The sequence below is a fragment of the Vigna unguiculata genome, chromosome 3 (assembly GCF_004118075.2).
Source record: "Vigna unguiculata cultivar IT97K-499-35 chromosome 3, ASM411807v1, whole genome shotgun sequence".
Lineage (NCBI taxonomy): Eukaryota > Viridiplantae > Streptophyta > Magnoliopsida > Fabales > Fabaceae > Vigna > Vigna unguiculata.
In genome coordinates this window covers 4,929,058-4,945,690 of record NC_040281.1, presented here as the reverse complement: position 1 = coordinate 4,945,690, position 16,633 = coordinate 4,929,058, and the positions used below count along the sequence as shown (strand labels likewise).

The window sequence follows — 16,633 nt, the reverse complement described above, 5'->3', positions numbered from 1 at the left end:
ATCAACTTTCATTGTGTTTTATTTTTAAATGCCAACTGATGTAAAATACGATAACTAATTGCTTCGGGAATCAGCATGTTACAGTAATACAATACAACATTAAATGATGAACCTCCTTAACATGTTCCAATATAACCGACATGATTGAATGATTTTTTTTTTTTTAATGATCAAATATTGACACCTCTAGATTTTGGAACACGGCTGCAATCTGCAGGCCCCCAACCAATTAACTTCTTCTCGTTTTCGAATATCATAACTTTGTCTTGCATGGATATGTCTGCATAAACAACAAAGAGAAGAATTGTAATGCCATATGATATCCATTATCCAAATGGAGAACCAGATGAAAAGAGATGGTAACAGTAGAAAAAAAGATTCCTACCTCCAATTAGGTTTAGTTCCTCCAAACCTATTTCAGAGCCGTTTAGAATGCCCAGACAAACATTTCCCAGGTTCTAGAAAAACATGACACATGAATACATCCATTACTTGAGAAAAATAGAAGATGTTTGATTGGTTAGAGTGCAGAACTCACTGATATTATAAGATAAGCTTCAGGAGCAATCTCAAACTGAGCTTTAACTCTTCCACCACTGTTGAAACTAAGTGCCACAGGCTTGAAATATTTCCGAACTTCACGTATGCTTCTGAAAGGTCTTCTACCGTGCCAACACAGAGGTAAAGTCTGATCATCAGGTGCTGCTTTCAATGGCTTTCCAGTTAATTCCTTCTTCAGCTACATTTGCAAAATTAAACAAATGACCGTGTTACATAACCTGACATTATTTTCTAACACAAGATTATAAAAAATGTTGATGAACATAGAATGAACTGAGTTTATTGTTTTTGCAACAAAACTTGCATGATCATATAGAAGAAATGTTGTTCCATGCCTATTGAAACACTTCAAATTGGGGAATACAGTGGAAATCATTTAACTGACCCAAGAAAGTAATGCTTGGTAAGCATGATCGTTGAAGTAACTATAAGAACTCCCAGTGTCAAAAACAGCGGTGAGACTTCCAACCCCAGTTTTCCTCCCTCCAAAAACAAGTTCAGCAGGCCCTGCAGAGTAATGTTTGCTGAGACAAAGCACACAAGATTTGAATCAGGACATAGAATCATGAATCATTAAGAACATGTGGAAAATGTAAAACGAGGATGTAACTTCTTAAGGTGTACTCACGAATCTACAGATGAAATTGGAGTCCATGTGACTCGTGCAGAATCATATGCATTTCCAAAGAAGATATATCCTCCTCCTTGTGAACTTAAACAGTGACCAATCACATTTCGCACCAAGCCCTGACTATTGAGCTGGGATATCAAGCTGGTCTTTCCCCTTCCAAGGCCAAGTATTCCATCTAAGGGATGGTAAGAAGAAGGTGAGAACACTTGATCATATCCACACCTAAAAAAAGGAATAGAAAAAGAGGTGCATTAGCTTACTACTAACTAAGAATGTCTCAACAAAAATGCTTCACACATTGCAAGCATGCAGAAACGCCAATATATGAAGAGAACAATATCATAGACAAAGGAAAAATGGTAGAGAGGAAGTGAAACAAAGCTTGCATGATAAACTAACCCCAGTGCCATCCGAACTTTAAGTTGGACTCCATTGGTAAAGTTAAGAAGGTAGACATCATTGAGAAGCACACCAAAGGTTGAGTACTGATCTGCATAATTAATTTCATAGTCACACTGATCAGGGTTTTCACAGATGTAGTCTTCAGAGGGCTGCAAGGATGCACAAAGGGGATCCTTGCAAGGAACAAAGTCATTGCTAGGCTTGTAGAGTGGATGGGGTGTCTGGAAAAATAAGCAACAAATTCAGTTCAACCAATGCAATAAGCAAGAATGAGCTTTTCAATATCAGAACATTTTGCCGTCACATTCATGAAAAAAAAAATTGATGGGGTGGTTTTCTTTTCATATTGGTAGTGAAGTGATAACAATAACAATACCTCAGAGCAATGGGTGCAAGGGGCATCACACTGGAGCCATGTGAGGTCACTACCTGTGTCCACATCAAGAAAATAAGGCCTTGGTGGCTGACCGATATTGAGAGTAACATTATAGAACCTGCAAACATTGAATTCAACAATAAAAAAATGTCTTATATTAGAATATCAATATCCTAAAGATGTTTCACTTTAATTAGAAAAAGGAAGCTATAGATGTCCACAGAATATCATTATCCTAAAGTTGTTTTTCTATACTCTTTTGGAAAAGTTCTGAACCAGAAGACAACATCAAGTGAACCCCAAAACATGAAACAACACAAGGAACCGAGAAAGAAGACTTGTTAATAAGTTATGTACCTACCCAACAGGATAAACGTTGCCATGAAGAGGGATCACAACGTAAGAGCCAGCAGGATTCAACAGTCTTGGACATGATGATGACGTGGCTTGAGTTGGGAGAATTGAGTTCCTTCCACTTTTGTGTCTGTTACCAAACCAAGCTGAACAATAAGACATGTTGAACAACAGCATCATTGCAAGCACCATCTCTACTTTCCCTATCTTCATCCTCTTCTCTCTCTGGATCCAACCAGAAACTTCTTTCTTTTTATTATTTTGTTTATTTGTTTTTAAATGTATGGATGAAAGAATTTGAAGAGTGGTGGTGGGGTTAAGTTTAAATCAGAATTCTTGATTCTTGTAGGAAGAATTGGTTTTGCCCTTGTCCATGAAGGATGGGATTCATGGGTATTGCTTTTGCTTCGATTATTGGTGTTAGTTTATGGGAATATAAGTGACAACCTAGGATTGGGTTTGGGTTTGTGTTTAGGAAGGAGGAAAGAACAGAACAACCTTGGCATTGGAATTGGAAGTGGAATTGCTTCTCGTGCTGTAGCTTCTAGTTCCTTTCTTCCTCATGAAGCATCAAAACTGAACTTTCTCCACAAAAATTATCACAACCCTTTTGAGTAAATGAAGAAAAAATTGGAACTGGAACTGGAAACACTGTTGTGTGTTCGTTCGATTCTGAGACTCTTGGATAGCTTCTGGGAAACTTCTTTCTTGTCTCTTTTCAACAATGCAGCCAAAAACTTGATATATTTTATTTTAACCGGTTCAATACAACATGTATATTTTTTTATTCACTTCTATTTCAACTCAAACAATAATTATTATACATTGCAAACAAATTGATTAAAAATAACATATCAATTAAACTGCATTTGCTCATAAATAGATGATATTTTTTTTCCATGACACCAAGATATTGGTGATATAAGTTTAAGTTTAAGTTTAAACTTTCTTATTGTCTGTTGGGTAGAGGAATTGCATATCGAGAAGTACATTTTTCTTAACTGATAATATTTGACCTAATATAAAAAATAAAAAATAAAATTAATAATCAGTAAGTGAATATTCTTTACCAAACTTATTTATTAACATGTGAATTTATTTATCCAAGTTTGGATTGTATTTGAAGCTGTGAAAACTTTTCTGTTAATGACTTTTCTGGGAACGCAGATAGTGACCGACAAATCACCTTAAAAACTCGGTATATATTAAAATGTTTTTCCTCACCAACTTACTAATTTCAAAAGGGTCGTATAGAGGCAGAGATTAAGTTTTTTTTTGTTGGATCTGAATGTACATTAAAATTACCTTAGGAAAGACAAAGGAAATAAAACGAAAAGAAAAGGAGTGAAAAATAAAATACTTGTTTAGATTATATGGTAAGAAGAAAATTGAAATTAAAAATTATTTGGTTGCATAAAATGCAAATAAAATAATATAAATATTTTGTATCAGTGAGAATTTATTGTAAGTTTAGCATTCCTGAAAACAACAGAAAGTTGAAAAATTGGATTCGGAATCAATTTATACATGTCAAGCCTGGTGAACAAGCATTTTTTTTAATATTAGAAAAAAAAAATAGGGAAGTGGGATCATAGAAGTTAAGTGAGGTTAAGATATGGACAAAGTTTATACATTTACAAAATTCAACTTTTGCTGAGTCTATGATCTTGGATGTAAATTTCATCTTTTTATTTAACTTTTAAATTATAAAACTATCATGTTTTTAATATTTTATTTTCAAAGATTTGTGTAGAAAATACTAATTTAAAAACTTTTTTTTCTCTGTTTGTCGTACAGAATTTTAAAAAGAAAATGAGAATTTGGAATCAAATTTTGACAACAAAAAGTACAAAAGAAAGGAAACACACGAAAGTTTCCAACTTTTTCTTCAAGTTTTCAACTTACTTTTAACAGCAAAATACTTGATGTGATCACTGACACTCCAATTTTAGTGACAGAAAAACAACAAAAACAAAAGTTGCATTCATGTTATGTTGTGTTTCCACACCCTATTCTATCAAAGCAGGCACATTATCTTTGATATCTGAATCAATAATTTAATGGCAATCAAAGAACAAATTCATGAGATTGAAAACTTGTGGGGAAAAATTGTAATTAAATTTTGTCACTATACCAAATTGGAAGCCACAAGTTACTGCCCAAGCACATTATTTTAGTACTTCCTAATTCATGAACATTTTAAAAAGAACCCTATCATTCCTTCTCCTTTAAGACCATCCAAAAAGAGCAAGAATTATTTGAACAATATTGCCACTGATAACGGCCTTCAATAATTTTTCCTTCTCAGTTGTGTATGGAGGATATCTTATGGATGAATCTGCATCAAAACTTCTATAGAGAACTGACTTTCTATGGCTGAAACTATCAAAAGAGAATTTTCCATGGTAACAACCCATTCCACTCTCTTCAACTCCTCCAAAAGGCAAACCACGAGTTGCAACCTGCGAGCATAGACAAGTGTCTACATATTAACACATTTGAGTGCATGTATGAACTAGCTTAAATTTAAGGTTTTTGATTTCATTTGATGATTATATGTGCACTGGATTTTCAGCTTTCACTCATTCTATGCCCACACAAAATTTAGCTTGTGAAGTCTCAAGCATCTTATGTTATAGGTTCAATTTCATTTAGTGCTGAATTGATATACTAACGTCTTTAAGAACAACAATATGTTGATGATGAATATTTAAGTAAAAAACATGCAGGCAAACATGAAGATCAATGGTATATTGATGAGTGCAGGAATCAAGAAGAAAAAAGAGTGAGAATATCCAAGAAGGATTACTTGAACATTCTTGATAAAATAAATCTTTGTTTTCTTTCTTTACTAGTTCATGGGCTCATTGGTTTTAGAGTTTGTACAAATTCTTTCAATTTGTATTTTGTTTGTATTGTAGTTTGAGTTAAAAAATTGAGCTTCAATTGAAAACTCAATCAAGGCCTAATTAAGCCTTCAAAGTCTCGGCCAAAGAGAAGGAAGAGAAGAGTCAAAGAAAACACAGAAAGCATGGTGCCTCAAGGAACATGGAAAGCATGACTATACATGGATCACATCTCCTAGTTCTCTTCCAAACATAGACTCATCTAGATCTAGAATTTGAGTTTGAATTTTGAATTTTGAATTTTCCTCTCTAATTTCGTTGACGTTTTAGGTGCTTCAATAGCTATATATATTGAATGAGAATTTTTAGAACATTTGTCTATTAGGAGAGTGGTTCTTTTTCTTTTGAGTTTTATCTTGAAATTCTTGGAATATAAGTGGTGATTATCTGATGCATTTATATTGGGTTAATCTCAAGTAACATATTCTCCATTGCTACTTTTTTTCCATCTTTTCTGCTTCCTTTGACTACACTTTTATTTTACTTGTTCTAATGCTTTTATATTCTCACCATTATCTTTATAATTCAGTGCATAAGATTCTTATGTTCTTATTATATTTTTGTTTCATTTTGTGTTCTTGTGTTATTTGAATCTATGAATCAGAGCTTGACATAAGTCACTTCATATTTTAAGACAAAAATGAGATTCAACTCTGACCTCGCAAAAATATTAAAACTTATGGAAGCTTCCAATGCATGTTCATCCTCTATCATAAATATAACTGTATAACTAAGAAACTTAATAATTAGTATTCCGAAAAAACACTTCAAAGGATTATTTGTTCCAGAATGATGAAACCAATGGCTTTCATCACTTATTGATTCAAGCAACTTATATCAGCCAACCATCAGAAATTTTCTAAAGCTAAGTTCAATAATTTTATGTATGTCAATGAAAGATGTCAAATAAAGAGACGGAACTTTTCTTTTTCCTTCTATATGTGGAGCGCTAAAAGGAAACAATCGAATTATGAGAAAAATATGATGATAATTAAAAGATATTATGATAGCAAATGACAATTTTTCATCTGTGAATTTTAGGAAGAGGATAACTACATGGAGGATAGCGTCATTGATGAGTATCCCTCCTGATGATATCTTATCCACATAATCCTTCTTCAGCTGCTCATTGTTTGTGAAGAGATATGCAGCAAGAGGTTTTGGCCTTGATTTGATTATACTGTAGCAATCTTCTATGTTGTCCACCTGCAAAAATATAATTATATAATATGAAGAAACATATGAAGTCCTTTCAAAAATTATTTTTGTAATAGTTAATTTGGTTGGAAATAACCATGGGATAAAGGGAGTAAGAAAGATAGATATTACATGGTAACAGTGGTTTTATGCTTGAAAGGTAATTTTTTTTTTGGAAAAAACAAGTGAAGACTTTGAGTTAAGTTAGAATCATCTTTTCGATATGCTCTCATTCACACATAATAATACAAGAAAAGAGATGCAAGTTTAAGAACCGGTGTTTTGGGATCTACGTTAGTTGTAAAGGGATCAGGAAACTGGTAAAAAGAACAGTACGGTTTTAAAAGAGGTGGAATCAAATAATGGTCACTAACAGCTGGAAAAGGAAAAAAAAATGTCATAAATGAGATGGAACATGTTTTCGCTGCACAAAGAACCATGAACCACGATTCTTGTCAACATGTCTCAAACTGTACTTTTTCATAGTGAACTATAACTCACTGTGATGATTGGCAAAATTGGCCCAAATATCTCCTCCTGCATTACCAAAGCATCTTCAGGAACATCTAATATGATAGTTGGGGAAATTTTTCTGCAATATGAAGGAAGAATCTCATGTTATGATATCTTATAAGTGATATTACAATCATAAACATTAAAAGAAGAATGTCACTCACAATTTCTTCTCATCCCTCTGACCTCCTAAAACAATCTTGTCAGATACCTTATCCTCATCCAAGAGTTTCACAAGCCGTGCAAACTGGTTAGAAGACACAATCCGTGACATGTCTTTTGATTCCAATGGATCTTTACCAAAAAATTGTTCCAATTCTTCTTTTAAGGCACTTATCTGTCGAGTGAGAATTCATCAAGAGTAATATATTTTAATAGTGCACAGCATTTTGTATTTTTTAGGCCACCTTACCAGCTTTGGAGCAAACTCTTTTCTTGTGATGATATAATCAACAGCAATGCATGCTTGTCCACTATTGCATCCCCACTTGCCAGCTATTATCCTCCTAGCAGTAACCTGAAAATTCAATGATCATTATAAACGAAAATATGTTACACGATGTGTAAATCAGGAGATCCTTCAAAGATGTTACTTGTAAGTTGACATCTGATTCAACAACAGCAGGGCACTTTCCTCCAAGTTCCAGAATCACTGGTGTAAGATGCTTTGCAGCTGCAGCCATGACAATGCGACCAACTCTCGCACTACCTGCAAAAAGCGGGTTGATTATGCATGGAACCTTATGGCGAAGCAGGCATGCTAAATGAGCTATATGCATTTGACTTGTTAATTATAGAATGAAAATTTCAACTGTGCTAACTCAAATCCTGGACATAATTTATAATGTGTTAATAGGATCAGACATTTATATGAAACAGCTTTAATCAGATACAAATTTCAGGCATCTTAAAATGAATCTATTTGATGTAGGATGTGGATAAAAAATTAGAAGACATGTTACCTGTATAAAGTATCTTATCCCACTTCTGCTCCAGGAGAGCAGTTGTTTCAGGAACAGCCCCTTCAACAACTCTTATGGCAGAATTGTCCAAATATTGTTCGATCAAATTTGCAAGCAGTGATGATGTTGCTGGAGCAATTTCTGATGGTTTAAGGACCACTGTGTTACCCGCACAAATGGCTCCAATAACAGGATCCATTGATAACACTGAATATAGGAAGTAAAAACAAATCAATGGAAAGAAAATGACATAAAAAAGAAGCAAGTGAACAAATTAGAGTAAGCATCTCCCTCCACAAAAGAAAGATATAAATACATTTCTGAATACCAAAAGATTATGATGATATTGAGAAGAATGCACAAGTATCACAGACTTGGCTCTAATTTATTGAAATTTTAAGCAAGTGGCCACAATCGTTGGCCAAATTCACATACAGAGAACAGAGTGAATTTTAGAGCTTGAAATAACTGGTGAAATTTGAATTTTGACAGAAAGAAAAGTGTGCAAAAAGGTTTGTATTTACAATAACACATCCCGAAGAAGTCCTCCACAGTGACGAAAACAATTGACATGAAGAAAAGCTATTCTCCATGATAACCAAACATTTGATAGATGTGTGAATTGAATGAAAAAGGAACATCTACATACAGAAAGGAAAATTCCATGTAGAGATAACCAACACCACCCCCAGCGGTTCTGGCACAATCTCTGCTGTTGATGGAAATGTTGTGATTGAAGTACTCACCTAAAAGGGTAAAAGACATTTGGTTGTTAATTAATAAAACTATGTTGGAACTTATTGCTCGTCTTGCAATTTACCCTCTCAGGCTTCATCCAGTTTTTCAGCCCCTCAAGTGCTTCACTGCATGAGGATTTTACCTGGGAAACCTGCATTAAGAAACATAGCAAATCTGATGTGACCATGATGATAGTGAGGCTGACAAGACTACTGGACATATCGAAACATTAAATGGAAACATGACAAGGGAATGGAGAAAAAGCAAATGGAGAGAATTCCATAAACTAATGCATAACAGGAGCAAGAAATTGAAGACCTCAGATACAAATGCTTCAAATTGAGGTTTAGCAAGGTCCTTATATAGAGCTTCAGTGATTTCCTTCTCATTCTCTTTCAACAGCTTAAAAATGGCCTCCAACTGGGAAACCCTCCATTCATAGCTCTTTGTCCTGCCTGAATCAAAGCAATTTCTGAGATCTCTAACAAGCAAATTAGCCTTCTCTCCATCAAATATCTGCTTCTCTTCTAATTCTGGCAACACTGATAGGGTTGCAGAACATCTTCACAAGATAAACCATACATGCAACCAAACCACATAAAAAGAACATTGTAATTGTGCAAATACTATTAGAACACCTCATGACCAGAAAAGGTGGAGGCAGAGAGAGGGCTTACAAGATAGAAGAGAAAACAACAGAACGGGAGTGGAAATGAACTTGCTTGGGGAAGCACTTTCTGGTTAAATGGCCTCCAAAGGCTCTTGAACTAACTGGGTCACTGTTAATATGAAGAACTAGGATAAGAAGCCCGCCAATTATGATGAAATTGCAGTTTTTTTTTTCAACTTATATTCAGCAATTCTATTATTATTTTGGGTGATTATACTTCCCATCAAGTTGCATTGACCATCTTTGTTTTCATATCACAAAATAAATAAAAATTACATGAACAATCACTGCCTTAATGAATACAAAAGGCAGAAGAAAATAAAACACGTACCTAACAGCAAGGAACGGCCCAAGGCAGAGGCTTTTCATGGTAGGACAAGAAGCAGAAAAATCTTTGGTAGTGATGTCTAAAACTAAAATTTCAAAATCTGAATTAACTTGCATACATATAAGCATAACCAGAGTGAGTTCTCAGCCATGGAAAAATTCGAAGATAATGTGGCACACAATTAATGACTAGGTACTAATCATGTCTAACTTGACAAAGACATGTCCAAAATCCAAAATTGAAAGAAACGTTTTAGTTTGGCAGTAAGACAAAAAAAAAAAAAAAAAAAAAAAAAAAACTTGCGTAGAGAAGTAATGTTTGGTAATGGAATGGGTAGGATTTTATGTGGTACAGAACCCACATGGATCTCTTGAATCCTAACCGTTCCATGCAGCATGTATCATGCATCATGCATCTCCTTTGGCACAGTCCCTGAATCAAAACGAGTAAAATGAGTGAAGATGGATCAAGGGTGACAAATACCTTCATAAAAATTCAAATGTGTGTACTGTGCTAGTTGAAGACGAAAGGTCAGAATCACGACACAGAACACTGGCTTTGTGTCCGTGTACCTTTTCCACGTAATGGACCCGTATCTACCCACAACGATTAAAATGGGACCACACTGTAACTTTGATGTTTTCTAATCATTAATTAGGTATTAATCTCGATATTTAAGATAAATTAATTTTTATCCCTTAAAAACAATTACTTTAATCCCTCCCATTTCAAAAACACATATTTAGCTTTTGAAATCTCAAGTCATTATGTCATGCCATTAATATTTATGCCACACCATAAATATTAACTATTTACAATTATGATAAAATTAAATACATATTTAATCATGTTATTGTAAAATAGTATCACCCACCAACATTTATTAATTACTAATCTTTGTTCAAGAAGATAACTACTAACTCAGGTATCAGTCTATTTTTCTTTAAAATGACTTTGTTTGATAATATCTTCAGTACCTTTTATACCAAAGACAAAGATATGTTTCTTGTGAATTTTATTTGGTTTTAGAAAGAAAAAAAAGTCTAAGAAACTATTTCTCTTTTCAATTTGAAGATCAAAGTGGTTTTAGCACAAATGTTTAAGCTTTCTTTTATTGTAACTGATATAGTTGAATAGATTTGTAAAGTTCAGTTTGCTTTTCTACCTTCCACTTCCACTTTTCCTTTTATTTTTCTTGATAAGCCTTCCACTTATGTTTCTCATGGATTAAAATATTAATGGATAACATGGTTCCCTATTCAATCAAGTCATTCATATGATAGATATTTCAAGAGTTCCATTGGATAAAAGAAGATTATATATATCCAATAACTCGTAAATCTACTATTTCAACTTTTATCCTAAATAGTTATATTATTATTATAACTATTTATTAATGTAAAGTGAAGTGGTTCTCCACTACCATCGATAACACCTGGACCAGTTCCAATCCCAACCTTGTTACCAGATACATAGATTCCTATTTCTTCACGCTGTTGTAAAAGTTTCGGTAGGGCATCAAACAGTTTCATCCATAAAAAAAAATGAACTAACTCAGAATGCTGACTTAGTTTGAACAGTTTTCATGTAGTGGCCACTAATAGAAACAATGGTACGGATTGGGTGACCGAAAGGTGTTGAATTAGTGTGACTTTTATACCAATTTCAAATTTCAGCTGAATCTTTTTGTATTATCTTCTGTAAAATCTTCAAAGGTTTAGCGAAGAGACAACGTAATATACTGAAATATTAGTGCAGCACAGAAAACTCAAATAGTAAGCAAGGGCATGTTCTCATTATATTCATGACAGAGTGCACGTGTTCATCCACATTCTCTATGTGAGCATTCAGAAATATAGCTTGCAAACAACATAATTGTTATTTTACATTGAACAAATATGCGAATCTATAGACTTACAAGTCGTATCATAATGAATATATTCAAAATCTCAAAATTCAAGATGGGAAGGAAGTGCAGTTTTTTTTTTTTGTGGGAGAGTGACAAAAGACTTAACAAAGATCTAAACTGTACTAAGGGATCATGTTGTATGGGCACCATGGGTTCTTGAAGCCCATATTCCGAACACAAGAAACCAGAAAACGAACAAGATTGCCCAATAACGTGCAGGTCCATACTTGATTCTGGTAAGCACAAACTGCAATAACCACAAGTATACAAAACAAACGAGTCAGACTCTAACAACAGGATTCAAATAAAAAAAGTGCAGTTATGAATATGCCACTGAGATCAAGCATGTATTCTATTTTTAAGCACAAGAAGAGAGTACAACCATAAATACTAGTCAAATAAGTGAGAGAACCTCAAGGCTTTTTAAAGTACTTTATCCTACTTAATGTGAGGTAGTCCTTTCCGTGGCCCAACCCTCAACAAGGGCACTAACTGTTGGGACTAAAACAAAAAAGGAGAATCCAATCCAAAATTTGGAAATTGTTCATTCATCTATTCAATTGTTTATTTTGGTACAAGGCCACAGGTATCTTCCTAAAAGACAATCCCATTCGAGTAGGATAAAAACATAGTCAAGTGTGAATTCATCCAAACATAACAAAATCTGAATAAAACTTCTTCAGTAAAATACAATGGGAGCAAAAGGAAGGGACACAGAGTACTTACAAAGCGGAAGAAAACCACCACTGCTAAAGCACAAACCCCTCCAAGTAAGATATGAAGACCACTTCTAGCAGTTTTCTGGACAACAAACAAAGGCTGTATTATCCATATGCCTCTAACAAAATCAATAGGGAAGAAGAAACATATAGACACACACACAACACAAGGGAGTGTAACAAAACGAAAAGAAAGTAATAAAGTTGTTTCATCACTTTATGCATGAATCGACAATCAAAACAAATTTTAGAGACCAAAGCACCCCGAAAAATACAAGCATTACGTTTGAATCACACAAGCTGAAGACTAGCAAAAAAGGCCCTGATAAGATTTTAGTCTCAATATACTTGCTGGTCTTTATAGTTAAGAAACCATAAAAATATTTTCTAGCTGCATACACCCAGTGCTGTGTAATGCTAAAAACAGTTGTCCAAAAGGAATATATCCACCTTGGTGTGCAAAGACAAGTGGCATACTTTTTTCTTAGATGCGCACACATCAAGTCTTTTAGTAACAAACAACCATAAAATGAACACACTTCACAGTATACACCACATCGATAAATGACCATTCAATTTTAATAATTAACAACCTCTTCCTATCGCCCAAAATTGCATTTTACCTGACATTATTTGCCCTCATAATTGAGACTCTCAGACATAATTCTAACATGTGTGTTTAGATGGAGGGTACGATTGAGTAGACCTAACCGTTGTGAGGGAGTTTATTGAAACGGGGAGGAAAATGAAGGATCATCATTCTTCCCGGTTATAATCCTGCTATTGATTTTCCAGAATGTATGTTTTACTAAAACAGATTGGTAGAATATTGAATAAGGATGAAAGCAGCTTCTTTAAAAATAAATAGCATTTGGTCTAGCAGATGAAGAATCACATGAGAAAAGGGTGGCCCTACAGATTATGTAGAGCAAGGAATTGTTAGCGAGCCAAACTATTATATTTGCTTCATGTATGAGTAACTCATTAAACCAGCCTCAATGTATGCATCACTATCACAACCTCTTCAAAGTTTAAGCCTACAATTATGTAAATTCATAAGTTGAAAGTAAACCAAAAGTAGTTGTATACAATCATGGTATTGATCCATGTACAGGGACTTTCAGGAAAAGAAAAGGCAACTAAGAACTTGTCGTACAAATGTATTAGCACGATCATGTACTTATTCCCATTGATAATTTTACATACCTTTCCAACACGAGGGGCTATAAGCCACGCAAGGGTGATGGTAAGCAGCCCCGTAGCAAGCAGGATTCCTGTACCCTCCACGGCCCATTTAGTTGCAGTATTTTGTACAGGGACAGCATCTTCAGTAACAATACTCAAAGGCTGCTCAGAAGCAACCTGTGAAACTGTGTCCACATTGCTAACGTTGTTATTGGTACTGCTATGATGAGGACAAAACCATAGTGCAATCTCAATTAGCCGTTGCCTCCGAATAGCAGCCACTGCATCAGGATCCACACCAGCATTTGCACGAGCTTGTGCTGGACCAGGATCACCACTAGCAGTTCTTTCCCTCAATACTTCATACTCCTTCAAAGCACCAACAACCTTATTGAAGTCAGAAACTCTGATATTATTTGCTATATGTCCACATATTTCACAAATGGTAGATCCATGGTTGACAAACCACTTGAGTGCACAAGCATAATGTACTAAAGCAAGATCGTTTTTACAAGAACATCCAAGTTCAACCAGTTTATCTTGATGAGACAAACCAAGTTCCAAATCGCTTTTACAAATGAAAACCTCCCCATCAGGGCTTACAAATTCCACCATCCCTGTATTTTTTTCAATGTTTCTGTTAAGAGACATGTTTCTGGGAATTCCATTGCCATCACACCCTACTTCCCCCTTGCTTTTACACAATTCTGAACCTGGGGTGATGCCCAAAAATTCTAGCGCTGCATCTGCCCTTTTATCAGATTCAGTACATTGGCACACACGACAAGTTTCCAAGCCTTCCTTGTCCAGACTAATTCGAGCATGAGATTCTAAATCTCCATTCTCAACAGTGGAGGAACCATCATCACTGACTTCTTCCTTTGTCCTTCCTGAATCATTTTCTCTGCCCATCTGATCAGTCTTTAGACTCAGACACAAAATGAACTTTCAGATTGTTAGACCATTCTTCTACTTCAATAAGATTAACTTAATTGAGTACACAAACCCTTCTTCTGCACTGAGAATCATCGTCAAGAAAAAAACTAGCATTCCAACACACAGAAACAACAACAACCATTCGCAGAAAATATGTTTTGACTTCAATTTTAAAGCAGAGGCCCTCAGCAGAAAACAATGGAACGAGATTGGACCAAATATTCTCCAGAAGAATACAGAAACTTCAATGCTGCAGATCCAGTTCTTCTGTACCCTGAAACACGTATATGTATGTTAATTGCAATTCAGTGTCATAATCTCTAGTTGAATATTAAAAATTAACAAATAAATAAAACATGAAGAGTGAAGCAGTCCAAAATTCCAAGGGAAATTCAAAAATCAATCTTTATCTACCCCAAAGGCCAGATTTTGTTATTGAGCGAATATTATAGAATAAATCTGAAAAATAAACTAAAACTGGCACACAACTGAGAATGTGATAATGGGGCGGCGGAGGCGGCACCCACAATTGAAAGACGCAAAATTCAGAAAACCCAATTGTTTGGTTTTATAAGGGCAACAGTGAAATCTCTTACTAATAATGGAAATTTGAAAAAAAAATGGAAGATTCAGGTGACAGCAGTGAAGAATAACTTACCCAGAGAGAACTGATTTGAGTTGAGTGCGTTAGAGGGTCTTGTCTTGTGTTGTGAGTTTCATTCACTCATTCACTCACTTCTCACTTATTGCTACTACTCTTCTCTTCTATTATCTTCTTATTTATGCATCTTTTGCTCGCATCGTTTTTCTTTCTTTCTTTCTCTTTCACAAAAACAGTTCAATAATACATTTTCACCGTTTTCAGCTCTGACACTGCATACATACATACATACCAATTGCGTCTACCCACCCTTCTCCATTTGTAGCATTTTCCTTACCGAACATCAATACCATCACGCATCTATATAATAAAAGCACTTTTTTTTATTCCTATTTTTGTGTGTTACCATTTTTTCCTTGTATTCCTCAAATCTTCCTTAACATTCATGTTTTTTCTATCTTACATCAATCATAGTATTTTGCTTTTCCTTTTTTCCTACAATAAAATTATTAGAATTGTTGTGAGAACGATTTATTTAATGAGAATTTCGAATTTGATTTCCACCCTTAACATTCACTCAGTGACGTTAAAATGCTGCCATCACTACTAATCTTTGGCTTAACGAATTATTGGAAGGTACATAGGAAAAAAACACTAATGGGAAATTTAGACAATATGAAAGAAGTTACATATTTTAACTCTTAGTTTAAGGGACTGAATATGGAATAACTTAGTATTTATTTTTTAGATTTTTTTAAATAAAAGGTCATTTGTGCTTATTCCGTTTTAAAAAAATTACTTTTATACATTTAATTCTTTTTCTTCAAAAATAACTTTTCATTTTAGTTAAACTTAAATTGTTTTGAAAACTTTAAACAAATTGTAATTTTTTTAAAGGGATTATTTACACTATTATAAAATAGTCATATAATGGTTTTATAATCAGTTTTTCTGTTGTTAGACAATTTTACATTTTATTATTTGATGAAATATATAATTACTAAAATCTTTCTACCAAAAATATTTATTTAATTTCTTAACTAAATAACTTTATAACTCCTTAATTTTTATCCTTACAAAATTACTTATGTTTTTTGTTTTTTACAGATAGAAATACTAGTTAATTTATATTGCTACTTTTTAAATTTTAAAAGACATCTATTTTAAGATATTAAAATATGCTTTAATTATTAAAATATATACAAACATTTTGACTTTTAAACATGGTCCATCTTCGTAAACCACCATTTATTGGAACCTTTTATTTGTTTTATAACATTTCATGCAATTAATTATTAATTTTGAAGATAGTTGTAACATCCCAATTTCAGCAGGTTAAAACTAATAAAAATAGGGAGTTTTATCATAGTTCCAAAACAGATAATCCAGTGTACCCAATATATTAATACAGTCTTACAAAAGGTATGACTATAAAAATATATCACTTATACACTTAAACTAAACTAATAAACTCTGTACTACTGACCACTGCTAAAGCTCCCACTGGAAACCTCCTCTTTAACACTAACACGATGGCTCTTCATCCTCCAGAAGTGCCTTTGACACTGCAACCACATCTGCTCCCACCGAATAGGTGATCATCGCAAAAGGAAACATACAACACAAGACAGGAACACAAAAAGCA

At 34.0% G+C, this 16,633-nt stretch overlaps 3 protein-coding genes across 4 annotated transcripts; all 3 read right to left on the bottom strand.

The window, feature by feature from the left end:
* Positions 1–36: 36 nt before the first annotated feature.
* LOC114178341 (aspartic proteinase Asp1-like) lies at positions 37–3,057 on the bottom strand. The gene is made up of 8 exons (XM_028064181.1): positions 2,332–3,057; positions 1,971–2,088; positions 1,592–1,815; positions 1,190–1,414; positions 947–1,085; positions 539–739; positions 386–458; positions 37–280 (listed from the first exon to the last, which is right to left on the bottom strand). The coding sequence occupies exons 1-8, from the start codon at positions 2,535–2,537 to the stop codon at positions 171–173; spliced, it is 1,296 nt and encodes a 431-aa protein (XP_027919982.1). The 5' UTR covers positions 2,538–3,057; the 3' UTR covers positions 37–170.
* A 1,323-nt stretch (positions 3,058–4,380) lies between these two features.
* LOC114179122 (aldehyde dehydrogenase family 3 member H1-like) lies at positions 4,381–10,188 on the bottom strand. Of its 2 annotated transcripts, XM_028065346.1 has the most exons (13): positions 10,122–10,188; positions 9,642–9,723; positions 9,318–9,419; positions 8,959–9,202; positions 8,723–8,791; positions 8,552–8,648; positions 7,903–8,109; positions 7,534–7,649; positions 7,353–7,457; positions 7,105–7,277; positions 6,929–7,019; positions 6,287–6,436; positions 4,381–4,786 (listed from the first exon to the last, which is right to left on the bottom strand). In XM_028065346.1, the coding sequence occupies exons 2-13, from the start codon at positions 9,677–9,679 to the stop codon at positions 4,553–4,555; spliced, it is 1,626 nt and encodes a 541-aa protein (XP_027921147.1). In that variant the 5' UTR covers positions 9,680–9,723; positions 10,122–10,188; the 3' UTR covers positions 4,381–4,552. The 2 variants fall into 2 exon arrangements, with proteins under 2 accessions (XP_027921147.1, XP_027921146.1); XM_028065345.1 differs by lacking the exon at positions 10,122–10,188 and having other exon boundaries at positions 9,642–9,906.
* A 1,223-nt stretch (positions 10,189–11,411) lies between these two features.
* Positions 11,412–15,327, bottom strand: LOC114179001. Its single transcript, XM_028065178.1, has 4 exons — positions 15,046–15,327; positions 13,473–14,661; positions 12,274–12,348; positions 11,412–11,794 (listed from the first exon to the last, which is right to left on the bottom strand). Exons 2-4 carry the CDS (start codon positions 14,361–14,363, stop codon positions 11,678–11,680), a joined length of 1,083 nt encoding a protein of 360 aa, XP_027920979.1. The 5' UTR covers positions 14,364–14,661; positions 15,046–15,327; the 3' UTR covers positions 11,412–11,677.
* Positions 15,328–16,633: the final 1,306 nt, after the last annotated feature.

Excerpts from the sequence above, each read along its gene's own strand:
- LOC114178341 (XM_028064181.1), bottom strand. The coding sequence starts at position 2,537 with ATGAAGATAGGGAAAGTAGAGATGGTGCTTGCAATGATGCTGTTGTTC. Across the intron at positions 1,086-1,189 it reads CCAATTTCATCTGTAGATTC|CAAACATTACTCTGCAGGGC; the intron begins GTGAGTACACCT and ends GCTTTGTCTCAG. Across the intron at positions 281-385 it reads GGAACTAAACCTAATTGGAG|ACATATCCATGCAAGACAAA; the intron begins GTAGGAATCTTT and ends TTGTTTATGCAG.
- LOC114179122 (XM_028065345.1), bottom strand. The coding sequence starts at position 9,766 with ATGCTTATATGTATGCAAGTTAATTCAGATTTTGAAATTTTAGTTTTA. Across the intron at positions 8,649-8,722 it reads ACTGGATGAAGCCTGAGAGG|GTGAGTACTTCAATCACAAC; the intron begins GTAAATTGCAAG and ends TTACCCTTTTAG. Across the intron at positions 4,787-6,286 it reads TCAATGACGCTATCCTCCAT|GTTGCAACTCGTGGTTTGCC; the intron begins GTAGTTATCCTC and ends CTATGCTCGCAG.
- LOC114179001 (XM_028065178.1), bottom strand. The coding sequence starts at position 14,363 with ATGGGCAGAGAAAATGATTCAGGAAGGACAAAGGAAGAAGTCAGTGAT. Across the intron at positions 12,349-13,472 it reads TAGCCCCTCGTGTTGGAAAG|AAAACTGCTAGAAGTGGTCT; the intron begins GTATGTAAAATT and ends TTTGTTGTCCAG. Across the intron at positions 11,795-12,273 it reads TGGTGGTTTTCTTCCGCTTT|TTTGTGCTTACCAGAATCAA; the intron begins GTAAGTACTCTG and ends TGGTTATTGCAG.